Below are 17,364 nucleotides of genomic sequence, written 5' to 3' on the forward strand. Positions count from 1 at the left end.
AAATGTGAAAAGTTATGGGAAACTAACCTCCAAATGCAGCACTAGCAGACAGGTGTTGGCGAGTTCGTCAAAGGCAGCCGTCAGCTGATGCAGGGTCTTGATCAGCTGTTCCGGCAGCTCGGGAATGCCATCCACGTTGGTCACACTAATGCGCGGAACAGCTGAGCCCACCGCCGGGTATGCACCTCCGTCCTGCCAACATTCATTTTTACATCATTATAGTGAAGTCCACACTATAATGGCAGTGAAGAAAGATAGGTCAACAGAGTTGCCGATTCTCTGCCTTGCCACTGCTTTCTATAGAGGATAGATGATACCGGTATATCTGATGTAATTATTAACTGATCATTCTTTTTTAAAACCATCAATCATATTTTAAATGATACATTTTCTTAGTTGAGATTAAATATTTTGTAAATTAATAATATTTCTACTTCGTTAGAAAACTATATGGGAACGTTGTGGAGCTGGATGAGGATTGCACTCTCTGCTTTGTCTAATTATACACAAGGATAGCAACACCAATGTTAATTACATACTGCCATAATAACGTGGACCTCACTATAGTTTCCTTTATATTGCAGCATTAACCGCATCAATTTCAAATGATGTCATTACAATTTCTTGAATTTGCAAGGTGAGCTCCAAGAAGTCAAGTAGAGCCTTTTCATGAATTCATAAGGGGTACTCCAACAACTCAAGAAAATTCTTCTCATGTATTCACAAGGGGAACTCGAACAAGTCAAGGAAAACATGGTCAACTCAAGGATGATTCACTTAGCTATAGTGTGATCACGTGATAGGTATTGTCAGCATTGACTGAATGAGAAGCATTTATGATGTATAAGGAATACTGTTTGAATCCCACTATAGCTTCTCTGAGTGGCCACGCCCTAAATTCAATTAAACTTATTTCATCAAAATGAGGTCAATTAAGCACGAGTGCCCACATGGGCGGGGGTAGAGGGACGAGGACGCAGTTTTTTTGCGAGGGTGCCTTATTCATGGAGAGGGTTTGTTCCAAATGAAATTGGGATATTTAGGGGTAGTGCGCCATTGGGGCGGGGGTAGGTAAAGTACGGGCGCAGGGGTGGACAAGTATGTAACTGTATGAGTAGGAGGAAGAAGAGGAGGAAAAGCAAGAGGAAGAGGAGGTGGAGGAGGAGTTAATGCTGCAGTAAGAAGTGAAAAATCTATCTTTCTCTGAAGAAAGCCTGTGATGTACGCTAAAACAAACATGAATAAGAAAATAATTGAAGGAGAACGAGGAGGAAGAGGAAGAGGAGGAGGAGGAGGAGGAGGAGGAAGGAATAGATAGATGGATTTTATTTTTTCAATTGCTACTAGGCTTGTCGCCTATGGTAACATGGTTACAATAATAATTACAGTTTTACAAATCATCTTAAATGATAACACGGCTACAAGACATGATTCCATTATGTTCTCATAATAATACTACATGATCATATAATTATTCATGATAAAATAGTGGAATAAAAAAGGATAAATATATCTAATAAAATTATACAATCAACAAAAATAAGATGCCATTAGGTATTATGATTCACAGGAGTCAATCAAACGCTCCAATACCCCAGCAAAACGAGCAAAAAAAAAAGTTACTGTACAACAATTATTGCAAATCTCCAATAAAATAATTATTCACAACATCTACAAAATGATTGTGGTGAAAACATCTCACCTCAGAGATGTTAAACATGTTAAAAGAGGTAGAGGGGGAAAAGGAGGAGGAGGAGGAGGAGGAGGAGGAGGAGGAGGAAGAGGAGGAGGAGCAGGAAGAGGAAGAGGAGGAAGATGAAGAAGAGGAGGAGGAGAGGAGGAGGAGGAAGTCAAGGAGGAGGAAGAGGAGGAGCAGGAGGAGAATTAAAAGCACGTACCTGAGCCCCCCGATGCTGTTGCAGCAAATCGGCGGTGAACGAGGCCAGCCGCTGAGCTAACCACTCCATGCTCTCCTGCAGCTGAGCCAAGCACTTGAGTTGTGCGGCGTCAGCAATTATCTCGTGGCTACTGACGCCGCTCTCGCCCAGATTCGAGGCCAGCATCTCCGCCTCTTTCGTGTTGCGCATGCGCACATCTTCCGGACTTTCCTCTTCGACGGTGTCGTCGCGTTTCAGCTGCTTCTGCGTCGACTGGTGGTGGTGCGAGAATGACGACGATTTCTGTGCTTTCAAGTCCAGCCAGTTCGGTAGCGACCTACCAAACAAACAACAACATAACATATATTTTCTGCCTGTAATACAAACAGATAGAGATAGATATTCTCTAATACAAATAAGAGAATAAAAAGGGGACTAGTTAATCTATGTAACACAATTTTCCAATAGCCCTATTGAAATAAGTAAAGAATGAATATGTACTAAATAAATGAAAATGTACTAGAATATATCTATCTAAATAAGACACGTCTACTCAATCATTTTTCTCAGCATTTTTCTTAGGATCATGTGAAGAGATAATTTTCATGATGAGAGGATTTTTTCGACTGTGGTGTTAACAGTCCCAAGGCCCATTGACGTATAATATATTTATTCAGGCTTAGTGAGACCTTCCCGTAAGGTACGCCACACCAAAGAAAAGCCATACGAATATTATTACAATTCTATCTACTAATTATTTATAAATTGCTTACATGTTTGTGTCTTTTGACAGTAGTTACTCGATAAATTTATTCATTTTAATTTTAGCAATTGATATAGATAATTTTGAAAGGATATTCGAGCAATACTATAGATTCTATTGAGAGGACACTTGACCAGTAATGGACAAAAAATAGAATACTTTTGAAAATATATTTCAAGAACAATTGTGATACTTTTGAGGGAATAAAAGAACCATGATTCCGATACTATCCCTACGATATTTCAGTGTTATCGGATGGGCACGTTAAACTGTCGATCTCGCCTGAAGTATGACAATAGTGAGGCCATTGACGGCTTAAATAATATATTCAGGCGAGGGACTCCCCACCAACAAAAGCCATACGAATTTACTATTTACTTTACTTTCAGTAATTGTTATACTTGAGGAAGCGTGAAATGTCGTCGTCATTGAGCCAGGTGGCGCTGCAGACAGGCCGGTCGCTGGCCTCGGGGTGGGGCTGCACGATGCCCCTGTAGGCGGCCACACACGTCTCCCTGTACTGCCACAGCACACCAATCAGCGACTGCAGCAGGTCACCCGCGTTGCTGGGCAACTGCTCCATCAGCTGACGTGTCTCGCTAAGGCACTCGTCCATCAGCACTGTGCTCTGAAAACAAACAGCAAAATACCCACTCAAAATTATTGCATCTCGGATCACGTTTCAGGTGATAATCAACGACCTTAGGCCTGGTTTTCATTAGTAGAGTTAGTAGTAGAGTTCCCTGGGCAAGTAATAATTATCTTGTGAACTCTTCCAATGAAAACGTTCATGGTAGAGTACTAGTTTTTAGTACAGTAGAGTGGGATAGCACCGTGGGATAGTACTCTTGCCTTCCCCTACTACCGCTTCTCACTCTACTCTACCACTACTATGCTAATTAAAACAGTCAAGCTAGTAGAGTCAAAGTAAAGAAGAGTAGAGTAGAGTATTGGCATTTTAAGGTTAACCTAGTTCTGTTCACTAGACAACACACTTTACCTACTATTCTCAATTGTAGTGAGAACAGTTACTTGACCAAGTAAGTAGAGTAGAGTTAGCTCGGTAGAGTTAGTATGCCAGTTACTCAACCACTAACTCTACTAATGAAAACCAGGCTTATCTCAGCCTGATATTGATAGTAAATTTACTTAATAATGTAAAGCAGAAATTAGAATGTAAAAAGTGGAAGAGGATAGTAAGAAGATAGTGTAGTATCTTACGTAAGATACTTACATAAGATGATAGTGGAGTAAGAAGTTAGATGATAGAGTAAGAAGTTGGATGATAGAGTAAGTTGACAGTTGAAGTAAGATTATAGTTCGAAAGAAGATAATGGAGAAGAAAAACGGAAGACAAGAAAAAATGGAGATGTATGACAGGAGGAAATGAGAAGGATAGGAATGAGACAGAAATAATATGAAGATAGGGGAGAAGGTAGAAAGGATGCAGGAAAAAGAGATGTAGAAAAACAAGAAGGAAAAGGTCTGCATAATAAGATGGAGAATTAGAAAGTAGTGAAGAAGGTAAAGGAGAAAGGAAGGAGAATCAAAATAGAGTATTAGAGTAAGAAGGAAGGGAAGTAGGAGAAGAAAGTATCTGGATGAACAGGAGCACAGAAGGAAATAATTATCATTAATTTATAATTTATTTATACAGACAGGAATCACACAATGATCGACAGAGGACAACAGGCTCATTTCAAAGCTGTTCCTCTCACAAATTTTGATGAATATAGAAAAAGGATGCATCACTGTTGTTTCATGTTTCAGAAATGAGGTTATTTTCTCACTTCATCAATTTGAGTCCAATCACCAGTTAAAAAATATAAAATGTAATTTTCACATTAGATGAATTCAAATAGAATATTGCACTCAATAATCACATCCAGTGGCGGCCCCCCCCTTGACCAGGGTATTTTTTTCATGAAGCCATTTAAACACATTTGCTAGTGTAATTTATACCTAAATGTTTTGAATAACTCGCATTGTTAAACAATAGGTTTTTTCTGTTTTTCAAGATGTGACCAGTGAGAGCGGTGGTGACCTTTCTGATTTAGGTCCGCTTGATGCCGCTGTATTTATTGCTGGAACTAACGATATAGCCAGAAATGAGGCCAAGAATTTAATATCAGTTTTACGCAGGAGACTGTCAGATTGAGACATACTAGAGTTCTCGTATTCGATGTTCCTCACAGGTATGACCTCCCTGATTGGTCGTGCGTTAATAAATTGGTGAATGGGCAAATATTCAGATACAAAAACGTGTAAACGCTTTGGAAATGTCACTCTTTTGGAGCTGGGTAAGCTGGGGAGACGCTTTCATACAAATCATGGGCTTCACTTGAACAACATGGGTAAGCGCTACATTGCTGATCAGATTTTGAGGGAACTTAATACAGATACATCTATTCAAATTGATAAACCTATTCCTTTAAAAACTAGACCACTTGGCCGGTATTGATACTAATCAATATCGGTTGAGTTTTGTCAATAATGATGCCTTATCTGCTCAAACAAATAGGTCAGCGCCTCTGATAATATAATTACTAGTTCCTCATTGACTAATATAAATGTAGACGTAATACACTCATGGCTATCGGACCACACTGCTCAGTCTATTGTGTTGAATTTTACGAATTGTACTCCCATTGCAAAAAATATTTCCTATGTTACATTCCGTAATTGCAGTGTCAATATTATGGTTGGCTTTGAGGTGGCTTTGTCAGTTGTAGATTGGAGTGCTGTTGCCTCCGAAAATGTAACAAACAACAAATATGAGTTGTTCCATCAAACCTTTCTTCACTATTATAACATTCATTGCCCTATGGTGACCAAGCCCTCACCTACGACGAAAAGGAAGAAACGTAGCGGTGGTAACTGGATGACTGAAGAAATTAAACAAATTAGAACTGTGCTTGAATTTGCAACAGGGAAGGCAAACGCAATACCAAATTTAGATACATCTCTTATTGTTGGAGCCAGCTCTAGTTTTCATTTTTCGTTTTTGAATTGGACGCGCGCTCCTCGTTCAGTTCGTATTTCTTTCACTTGAGTGCGTCGCGCTCACTAGCCAGTAGGTTTTTTCTTTCAGTTCAGTCTCGCTTTGAAATAGCTTGCCTCGAGTCGGGAATTGGTAATTTTCGTCGATCATTCCCAGAAGAAAATCGTTCTTCAAATTATTATTTTTTCGTTAGTGTTAAATCGTACACCATAAACCTACGTTTGGAAGAGTGTTTGCCAAACTCCCTTTAGTTGAAAGTTTTAAACTATTATTTTTCGATTGGAAAGTTCACCGATCTATAGTCTTTAAAGACATTGTAAATATCTCGTCAGAAATATATGTGCAACGTTATATGATGGAAGCCGAATTTACCAACAGTAGATGACAATTAAGCTTGCCTTTTCACCATCCTTGATTCATCTCCTACCTCGGGGACACCTGAATACCTTACCTGGGAGTTGTAAGCTCAATAATATAAATATTACATTAGGTACTCTGCAGATTTTCGGTGAGTTGTTCTTTTATATTTCATTGCATGTACTTGTTTCTGTAGAGATATCACTTGTTTCTTTTCTATTCAATACAGTCCACTTTACATCAAAATTATTGATTACCAATTTAAAATCAATATAAATTTCGTAAAGTTGAACCTTAGAGTTTACATTGGTCATCCAGGCCAAATTTTATTGGCTATTTTTTATTCAAATATTTGGCAAGCACTTATCCAATTTTATTGTAAATCGTTTGTGCATGCTAGGGTTCAAACCTGTTTGTACATTATGAATTGAGCCGATCAAGTTGGTTCACTCTTATCTCTATTGTCCGATCGGAACCGTTACTTTGCAATGCTGATAACGTTATCGCTTAGCTTGCTTCGTCTATTGAGCTTTCTCTGTTCAATTTGTACTAACATTATCATTTTGCTTGCTTGAATCATCAATGAAAATCGTTCATTGTTGCATTCGTAATTTTATTCGAAAATTAGTAAATGAAAATCATTAAGTCCTTTCCAATATCCAATCATGAGTGAAAAGAAGTTAAAGCTCAAACGAGCTAAACTTGAGCAATATTTCTATCGTACTTTCGATTTGTCGAAAAAGGCTTTAAAAGAAGAAGCTAGTGCTAAACAATTTCTAATTCTCTATAGTTCCACTCTTAAAACTGTTCAGGATTATGAAGCTGTTGAAATGGAAATACAGGAGCTTGAAATGGAAAAAGACCCGGAATTTGTACCCAAATTTAGTAGTTCACATATGGAAATGTTCGAACATATGGAAGCAATTGCTAGTGAATTGAAAAAACGCAGTCAGGTTGTACCTAGTGTTTCTACCCCGGCTCAACCTGTATCTTCCAATAAGGATTCGTCTAATATTTTACCGAAAATTGAAATTCCTGTGTTCGACGGAGATCAATCAAAATGGGCGGTATTCTACGAAATGTTTAAATGCATGATTCATGACAACAAATCGATTCCAAATCAACAAAAGGTCCAATATCTGGTGTCCAAACTATCTGGAGAAGCGGCTAATATTTCACGTCATCTACCACCTATTGCTAATAATTATGAAATTATTTGGGATGCATTAATTAAGCGGTTCAATGACCCCCGCTCACTCTCAAATGTGTACTTGAAACAAATTTTCGAATTCAATTGTCTAAAATCTGAGTCTCGTGCAGGTTTAGTTTCTATAGTCGATCAGTTCTGTGGTTCAATTACTGCTTTAAAACGCCTACGAGGTGAAGATGTATCTGATGCAATATTTCTGTTCCAAGCGTTGAAAATTTTAGATCCTGTTTCTCGAAAGGCATTTGAAGCTTCAGTTCATACTAAGGATGATCCCACATATACTGATTTTGTTTCATTCATCGAAAGGCAGATTAAATCGTTACCGCATGACGAATCGTCTAAACAATGCAAGCCAGTAGTGAAACCAATACCAAAATCCAAAGTGTTGGTTGTTCAATCGAATTCGCAAGTGACCAAATCACCGGTAAAAATATCAGAATGTCTGAAATGTTCGATGACAAATCATAAATTGATCAATTGTCGTCTTTTTCGTCAGTTATCACCTTGGGACCGTTTTCGTTTTGTTAAGGAGAAGGGTTGCTGTTTGAAATGTTTCTCGCCAGCCCATCGTAGTAAAGATTGTACTTCTTCCAACTGCGAGGAATGTAGTCAGAAGCATAATTCGCTTTTACATTTCGGAAATGCTTCAAATTCGTCATCAAATTCGGATGCGAAAAAGGTAGAAAATAATACTATTACCTGTTGTTCTATCGATTCGAAGTCGGCACCGTATAGTGTTCTACTATCAACTGCTCAAGTCGAGGTACCTGATAAGAGAGGTAGATTGCACAAAATAAGAGTTTTAGTTGATTCAGCTAGTCAAAGTCATTTCATTACTCGTAAACTTTGTCGTAAATTGCAACTATCGATTTCTCCTTTCCAATTAATTGTGAATGGTTTTGGCGGAAATTCGCAATCAGTTTTTGGTCGTACTTTTGTCACGCTTCAATCTCGACTCGATTCTAGTGTTAAATTTTCCATTGAACCATTAGTTGTCGAAAAAATCATGGAACAGCTTCCCACTAGTAAAATTGATAATTCTAAATTATCAAATTGTTTGGTCTTCGACTTGCTGATGAAAGTTATCACATTCCCAGCGAAATTGACGCTATTATAGGAGCTGAATTAGTGCCCCATATTTTCCGAAATGGTCGTGTGGAAATTGATTCGAATTATTTGATGGCCTTGGAAAGTGTTTTCGGTTATATTTTGATGGGTAGAGCCCCTATTTTAACTCAATCTTCAGAAAATTCAACGTGTTTGATGACTTGTCTAACATCACCGTTGGATAAGTTAGTTCGAAAATTTTGGGAAGTGGAAAGCGTTCCAGATGTAGGAAAACAACTCACTGCTGATGAGTTGGAATGCGAGAAGAATTTTGCATCGTCCGTTCGTCGTGAAAATTCGGGTAGATTCGTTGTCTCATTATCGTTTTCAAAATCCCCTGATTGTCTTGGTGATTCTTATGCTATGTCAGAACGTCGACTCATCAGTTTGGAGAAACGACTGGCACGTGATCCAAACATGCGTTTAGTGTATCACGATGTCCTCTTGGATTATCTCAAACAAGGACACATGGAATTGATAAAAAATCAGAGTGATAAAAGTGGTTATTTTATACCTCATCATGCTGTAATCAAAACTCAGAGTCAATCAACGCCTTTGCGTATTGTCTTTGACGCAGGCGCGAAAACTACTACTGGAGTATCATTGAATGATATACTTCATATCGGCCCCAAGTTGCAAACGGATATTTTCGTTCTGTTAGTCAATTTTCGGTTATTTTCTATCGCTGTAACTGCTGATATAAAGCAGATGTATAGACAGATTCTTGTCGATGAATCGTGTCGCAAATTTCAGCGTTTGTTATGGAGATTTTCGTCCAATGATCCCATACAAATTTTTGAATTAAAAACTGTCGTATTTGGTCTGAGTGAGTCACCGTTTCTAGCTCTCAGAACTGTCCATCAACTTGTTCAAGAAGAAGGTGAAAATTTCCCTGATGCTAAAGCTCGTATTCCGAGTGACATGTTTATGGATGATTTGGTGACAAGTGTGTCTTCTTTAGGTGAAGCAAATCGTCTTTGTAGTCAGGCTAAAGAATTGTTCGAGAGAGGCGGATTCGAACTTACTAAATGGAGTTCCAATTCACCTGAATTGATGAATGATTTCTCGGAAGATGAAAAATCGGCCTTGTCTAAAGATTTCGAGATGGGAAATTTGTTGGCTGTCCTAGGTTTGAAATGGCAACCTGGTAGTGATTCGTTTTGTTTTTCAGTGAATCCTAATCAGTCTGTTCCTACCAAACGTCACATTTTATCGGTAGTAGCACGCATTTTCGATCCTTTGGGACTCTTGTCACCCCTAACTTTGTTTCTTAAATGTTTAATTAAACAATTATGGAATGCTGGTCTTGATTGGGACGATTCAGTACCTCCCTCTATTGCGCTTCAATGGGAGACATGTCAGAAGGAGTTCCCTTTATTGTCCAATCTCTTCATACCACGTCATTTAGGAGTGATGAATGATTCGAAAATTACTGTCATTGGTTTCTGTGATGCATCGACTTTAGGTTATGGTGGTGTGATCTACATAAAATCTCAAATGGATATGCAACCTGCAACTATCACATTGTTGTGCGCTAAATCAAAAGTCGCGCCATCTAAGACTTTATCCATACCTAGGCTTGAATTATGCGCGGCGCTCTTGCTCGCTGAATTAATACAGGTTGTTGTCTCTGTTTTGAGCCTTCGTTGTCACGTGACTCGCGTTGTTGCATTATCGGATTCAACTGTTGTCTTACATTGGATCAGGGGCTGTCCATCTAGATGGCAATCTTTCGTCGCTAATCGAGTTACGAAAATTCAAGACTGTCCTATCAACGACTGGTTACACGTGGCAGGAAATTCAAACCCAGCTGATCCCATTTCGAGAGGTTTATCCCCTTCTGAAATAATTAATCATGATTTGTGGTGGTCTGGCCCCTCTTGGCTAATGTTAGAAGAGAGTGATTGGCCCGTCAAGGTCGATCTGGAACCTATAGAGTGTCTACCTGAGGTCAAGGTTCACTCAATTGTCACTGTAGTACAGTCGGAAAATTCATCTATTAATTCGATTCATCTTTTAATTGCTCGTTGTTCCAACTACCAACGTCTATTGCGTATCATGGTGTTAATATTGAAAGTACTTCGTCTATTGCCTAAACCTCATGAATTAGATTTCGATTTGGCGGAAAAACATTTGTGTAAAGTCGTACAAAAAATTCATTTTTCGAAAGAATTACTGGAATTGAAAGCTGGGAAAGAATGTACTTCTCATCTTCAACAACTGTCACCCTTTCTTGATCATGATATTATTCGTGTGGGTGGACGTTTACAAAATTCTGAGTTGAATTATGACAGCTGTCATCCGATTATATTACCGAAAAATGATCCATTGGTCACGCTTTTGATTGATTATTTTCATGAAAAGCACTGTCACGCTGGACCTCATTTATTGGCGTCTATTTTGAGACAAAAATATGGATTTTATCAGCCCGTGTCCTTATAAGGAGTCATGTACGAAAATGTAACAAGTGTTTTCACTATCGTCCCACTCTTACACCGCCGAAAATGGGCAATCTGCCAGCCTGTAGAACTCTGTCGTCTAAACCATTCGTCCAATGTGGAGTTGATTATGGTGGACCCATTCGAATCACCATGGCCAGGCGTCGGAATCCTTTCATATTTAATCGTACATTTGTCTTTTTGTCTGTATGGCAACTAAAGCCGTTCACATTGAATTAGTTTCGGACTTATCGACCCAAATGTTCTTATCAGCTTTTCGCCGTTTCCTTGCTCGACGAGGTCCTTGTAAGGTCATGTATTCCGATAATGGTACCAACTTCGTCGGCGCCTATGATGAGCTAATAAAATTGTCACGGATGCTGAACTCCAAGGAATATCAAAACCTGCTCCAGAATGAACTTGCTGATCATAGCATTGAGTGGAATTTCATCCCGCCAGGTTCACCTCACTTCGGCGGTCTTTGGGAGGCGAATATAAAATCAGTAAAGTCACACCTGTTTCGAGTTATTGGTAACCAGTTGTTGACTTACGAAGAATTGAACACTGTCTTAGTTCAAATTGAGGCTGTACTTAACTCACGCCCGTTATGTCAAATGAGCGCGGATCCGAGTGAACCCCTCGCCCTCACACCGGCTCATTTTCTCACTTTGACACCTCTTAAGTACCTTCCTATGTTAAATGTGGAAGATCGTCCAATGAATCGCTTGGATCGGTTTGAATTAGTCAATCAAATGGTTCAGTCTTTCTGGAGTCGTTGGCGCAAAGAATACTTACATGAATTACAAACCCGTGTGAAATGGTGTAAGGATTCCACCCCTCTCACGGTTGGTACAATCGTCCTAGTGGATCAACCAAATGTCGCACCGTTGAAATGGCCTCTGGGGGTGATTGAGGAAGTATTTCCCGGTGCTGACGGTGTCGTTCGAGTGGCTATGGTGCGGTGCGCCAATGGTCGCTTCAAAAGGCCGGCTACAAAGTTGTATCCGTTGCCTACTCAATAATTTTCCTTTTGCATTTTTTGTTTTATTCTCGTTTTGTTTTATTTTTATTTCTTTCGTCGTTTATTCATTGTTTTTTCGTTTCTTTGTTCTCTAGCCTTGTCTGAAAATAGCTTTTCAGCCGGGGGGGATGTTGGAGCCAGCTCTAGTTTTCATTTTTCGTTTTTGAATTGGACGCGCGCTCCTCGTTCAGTTCGTATTTCTTTCACTTGAGTGCGTCGCGCTCACTAGCCAGTAGGTTTTTTCTTTCAGTTCAGTCTCGCTTTGAAATAGCTTGCCTCGAGTCGGGAATTGGTAATTTTCGTCGATCATTCCCAGAAGAAAATCGTTCTTCAAATTATTATTTTTTCGTTAATGTTAAATCGTACACCATAAACCTACGTTTGGAAGAGTGTTTGCCAAACTCCCTTTAGTTGAAAGTTTTAACTATTATTTTTCGATTGGAAAGTTCACCGATCTATAGTCTTTAAAGACATTGTAAATATCTCGTCAGAAATATATGTGCAACGTTATATGATGGAAGCCGAATTTACCAACAGTAGATGACAATTAAGCTTGCCTTTTCACCATCCTTGATTCATCTCCTACCTCGGGGACACCTGAATACCTTACCTGGGAGTTGTAAGCTCAATAATATAAATACTACATTAGGTACTCTGCAGATTTTCGGTGAGTTGTTCTTTTATATTTTCATTGCATGTACTTGTTTCTGTAGAGATATCACTTGTTTCTTTTCTATTCAATACAGTCCACTTTACCTCAAAATTATTGATTACCAATTTAAAATCAATATAAATTTCGTAAAGTTGAACCTTAGAGTTTACACTTATCAACAGTGTAAAAAATCATTATGACCATCTAGTAACCAGAGCAAAAAAAGAATTTTATGGTAATTTAAAAATTCAACAAATAGATCTAAAACCAGTTGGAAGCTAATAAATCAATTTAGAGGTAAAGGGTTTGAACGAAAAATTGACTGACTAGGACTTGATATTGAGGATGAACATGTTACTGACAAAAGACGTATTGCAGACGAATTTAACAATTTTTTTGCTAGTGTTGCTCAAAGATTAAGTAAAGATTTAAATAAAACACAACTGACTTCTAATAATACTCCTATAAGCAACCAGAATGTTCCAGTTCCGCCATCTGAGCACTTCTACCTAATACCATCTAACGAAGATGAGATCTTACAAACTATCGATAGATTTAAGCCAAAAAAATAGCACTGGTCATGATGATGTCTCCTTAAGGGTGTTAAAGCAGTGTAAAAGAGCCATTGCCCAGCCAATATCTTGCATCGTCAACTCTATGCTCGAATCTGGTGAATTTCCGGCCATTTTAAAAATAGCTAAAGTTATTCCACTTTTCAAAGAAGGTAGCAAACATGACATAAATAATTTCAGACCCATTTCTCAATTTTAACAGCTTTTTCAAAGATTTTTGAAACCATCATTCTCACTAGACTGGTAGCCTACCTTGTTAAGCACAATCTGATTTCACCCAATCAACATGGTTTTGTAAAACAAAATCAACTACTTCAGCCCTAATAGAGATTTTTGAAGGACTGATAACAAACATTGAAGATGGTAAATATACGGCTGGTGTAATGCTAGATCTATCAAAGGCTTTCGATTGCGTGGACAACAGCCTGTTGTTAGATAAATTAAATGGCCTTGGTATAAATGGTAGAGCAAATGATCTCATAAAGTCATATCTGTCTGATCGATATCAGTATGTTTCAATTCAAGGCGATCAGGAACAAACCGCTTCAAAACTTGTTAAAGTATCCTCAGGAGTACCGCAGGGTTCTATTTTGGGACCTCTTCTTTTTATACTATATATAAATGATATTTCTTCTCTTGTACCTCAAAATAAGTTGACGCTATACGCTGACGATACATCTTTGATATTTGCGGACAGAAACTTGGAAGACCTAGAAATTGATTGTAATCTGGTGTGTAATAGAGTTGTTCAGTATTTTAATTCGCTCTCCCTGACAGTAAATTCAAAAAAAAGTAATCTAATAAATTTTAGTCTGAGACACAGTGCGATTGAGCCACATTTGTTTATAGGAAATGATTGTATACGAAATACAGATTCTGTGAAATTACTTGGCCTAGAGCTAGATTTCAAGTTTGTGTGGGATGAGCATGTAAATGTAATAGTTAATAGAGTGAGTAGAGATCTTTTTGTGATAAGAAATATGGTAAAATTTGTACCATTATCTGTTTCAAAGATGGTTTACTTTGCATTGTTTCACTCCCATGTTGCTTATGGGATAGAGTTATGGGAAAGCACTGCAGATTTGCACTTCCAAAAAATATTTAAATTGCAAAAAAGAGCTATTCGCTATTTGGCTGGACTCAAATTTAATTAGTCATGTAGAGAGGCTTTCGTCTATTTGAACATTTCAACTCTACCCTCAATTATATTTTCAAATTATTAGTCTTCACTCACGACCATATCTCAGATCTGGCCACAAACGCTGACATCCACAATCATAATACTAGAGGCAGAAATAAATTAGCTTTAAGACAGCACAGGCTTCAACTGTATGAGAAAATTCCTGCTTACATTGGTTCAAAGCTTTACAATAATTTACCAATTGAGCTGCAGTCCCTAACAAACAAGAATATATTCAAAAATAAATTATACAGCTTTCTTGTTGCAAAAGCTTATTATAGTTTCAATGATTATTTCTGTAATAAATGATTGAAGCATCTAGTAATAATAAATTTCTATGTCCTGCACTACTTTTAAAACGTACTTTATGTATCTCATGTCTTTGTACTGGTGCTTATTCTATGTCCATTGATGTGAGTATATTTCCAACAATTCCTCAAGGAATGACCTGTGACTAGAAGATATTCAAATATATTGTATTATATGCTGTGTTGAATAAAGAGATTATCTTATCTTATCTAGGAATACTGCAAATAGTAGAAATTGTATAAATTGCCGGACTGTTTAATAAAATACCAAACACCATACAAAACGGCAAAACTACTCAACCAACCTAAAGGCCTTTTCACACCGAGTTCGAGGACGTCGTCGACGTCCGGGACGTTTTTGAAAAAATAAATCGCTGACCATGCTATAAAATGAGTTAATCCACACCGCGCATCCAGGACGTCCCGGACGTCGGCGACGTTTTTCTGAGAATCACTTGCTGAGCAATTTTTCATAAACGTCCGCGATGTCTGCAAGCAAACTAGCGCATGCGCAGAAAACACTTTTGAACCACGTGCTCAGCTCCCATCTCGAGTGAGATGTGGTTATTTGACTGAAACGTCTGTGGATGTTTATTATGTTGCTTGGCGGTGTGAAAAGGGCGCGTCATGGACGTCGGCGAAGTCCACGACGTCTACGACGCCGGTGTGAAAGGGCCTTAAATAACCGTGAATTTTATTGCTCAAAATGCTTGAAACGTGAGTTTTAATAGAAAAATAATGCCCCCCGTACCCCCCTTTGCAGGTGGAAGTAACCCCCTGGACCCACCCCCTCTGCTGTTGGACTACCGCCCCCCCTTACAGCTATCGTAAGACCGCCCCTGATCACATCATACATGCTTGAAAAATACTTGGGGAAAACATTAGCCCGAAAAAAACAGAAGCACAGCTGAAAAGCATTGGAGGGATAGATAGATAGATGATTGATTATTTTATTTCTTACAAGTGTTGTATAGTTGAAGTTGAGTCAATAAGAGCCACCCCTCGCACTTGACCCATCAAAAGGGTGAAGAGTGTACTAGGGAATTAAAATTGGGAAAAATAGATTGGGGGAGGCTAAAAAGGAAGAAAAATAAGCATAAAGTGGAAATAATTAGGACGGACGATTGGGAGTGAGAAGAAAAATATGTAAGAGGGTAGGGTAGGTGGGTAGGGTGGGTGGTATGTGTAGGGTGGTAGGCTAGTTTGAGTTTGGATTACCTGTAAGAGAGGCTTGGAGAGGCCCCTCTGAGCGGTGACCTCAGTGGAGGTGGTAGCCTTCCACGCATCCGCACACTTGGTGGCCCCCTCCATTCGTCCCCCCACCCCCAACGACCATCGCTTCACGAACACCTCCTTCACGTACTTGTACATGAATGCGTTCAGCTGGCATGGGTTGCTGCAACAAAACACACATCAAATTGATTGTAGATTAGAGTTATTTATTCTTGTATGTTGCAATATTATACTGGCTTCTTAGAATGTATGAATTCACGGCTACTTTCTTTTATTCATAAAATAGAATTATAATATCCTTTGAAATTAATAAAATAATAGAATAAGAATACACATATAGCAAATTAAAGATGATATTATTAAAACGTTCATAAAACCTGACGATGTTGTGAACACTGGAACAATAGTCCAGTCAATATAAACAAACATTGGTGCTTGCAATTTATATTGTAGTTCTGATTTTCTAATATATTATTTGGATAGATGAGAGAAGTCCAGAACCAATTTCTTCATGCAAAATTATCTTGAGTTAGATACAGAGTGGCCCAAGAACCTCGTATTTTCGGTTAATTTTCCAGTTTTCAGCTATTTCTGCCAAATCCAATAATCGGACAGAAAATTTGCTCTCGCCTTTTTTTTTTTAGATTATGAAATGCTGAATAAAATGAGATCATTTAGAACTCTCTATCTCCAATAAGTACTGAGTTATGATTTTTCAAAAATGAGTAAAATTAAAAGAAAAATCAATTCTGATGAATTTTACTTTTAGATCAACAATATCTTCCGATTGTTACCATTTAGATGTATAATTCAAAATCGATCTGGGCGTATTTTTGTGCTCTATAATTTGAGATCAGGTAGAGTGCTCTATCTCATATAGATTTCCAGGTACACCTGACAACAATGCTCCTTGTATTGTGAAAAACCCTAATTTTCAGCTTCAACCATCATAGCCAACTACATTGTCCTCACATTGATATTTCGCACAATGATATAAGTTCATGTTCTATGAGAATCGCCCGTTAGATGCGCTTCATTTCAGTATTTCCTAGTGGAGAGGCACGCATAAGGACACCTCAAAGATCAAAATTTCAAACACTTATAACTTTTGACACAATGCTCAGATTTCATAGAACTACATTTCATTCTTCTCGGCTCGTCGAGACGGTCCGAAATCATAGTGACTGGACTACCAGTTGTTATAATTATTGTATTCTTATTATATTACTTTATTAATTTCAAAGGGTACTATAATTCTATTTTATAAATATACTTGCTTATACACTAATTTACATGAAATGACTGTATTGACAATTATTCAACGAATTTCACAAAGAATGAGACATACTTTGAGAAGAGTCTATAAAATAGTTACAACCAAAAACAATAAAGAAAAATTTTTTAAAAATTTTTAAAATTTTTTAGTGAAATTCGACAATATCTTTGTTTTCTTGTTTCTTATTATTAAAAATTTTAAAGTTGTAAGTTTAAAATATACAAATCATTAGAACTCTAGGTAAAGCCTAGTGCTTACAGGGGCAATAGAGGCGTCCACTAGACCTGGCTGTTAGTGGTGGCCACTAAAATTCCGTCTACTGTGTATATGAGAAGTTTTTTTTTAGTGAAATTCGACAATATCTTTGTT

The 17,364-nt window shown here is 38.0% G+C and overlaps 1 protein-coding gene across 1 annotated transcript in view; it reads right to left on the minus strand.

Moving 5' to 3' along the window:
• LOC111061636 (exocyst complex component 4) overlaps positions 1-17,364 on the minus strand; it is a 53,772-nt gene that overhangs the window by 11,033 nt on the left and 25,375 nt on the right. Inside the window, exons 11-14 of the mRNA XM_039425888.1 lie at positions 15,705-15,882; positions 3,042-3,268; positions 1,899-2,214; positions 28-192 (exon numbers count right to left, since the gene is read on the minus strand). Coding sequence (XP_039281822.1) covers positions 28-192; positions 1,899-2,214; positions 3,042-3,268; positions 15,705-15,882 — 886 coding nt within the window. The remainder of the gene's footprint in view (positions 1-27; positions 193-1,898; positions 2,215-3,041; positions 3,269-15,704; positions 15,883-17,364) is intronic.

Source organism: Nilaparvata lugens, chromosome 4 (assembly GCF_014356525.2).
Source record: "Nilaparvata lugens isolate BPH chromosome 4, ASM1435652v1, whole genome shotgun sequence".
Taxonomy (NCBI): Eukaryota; Metazoa; Arthropoda; class Insecta; order Hemiptera; family Delphacidae; genus Nilaparvata; species Nilaparvata lugens.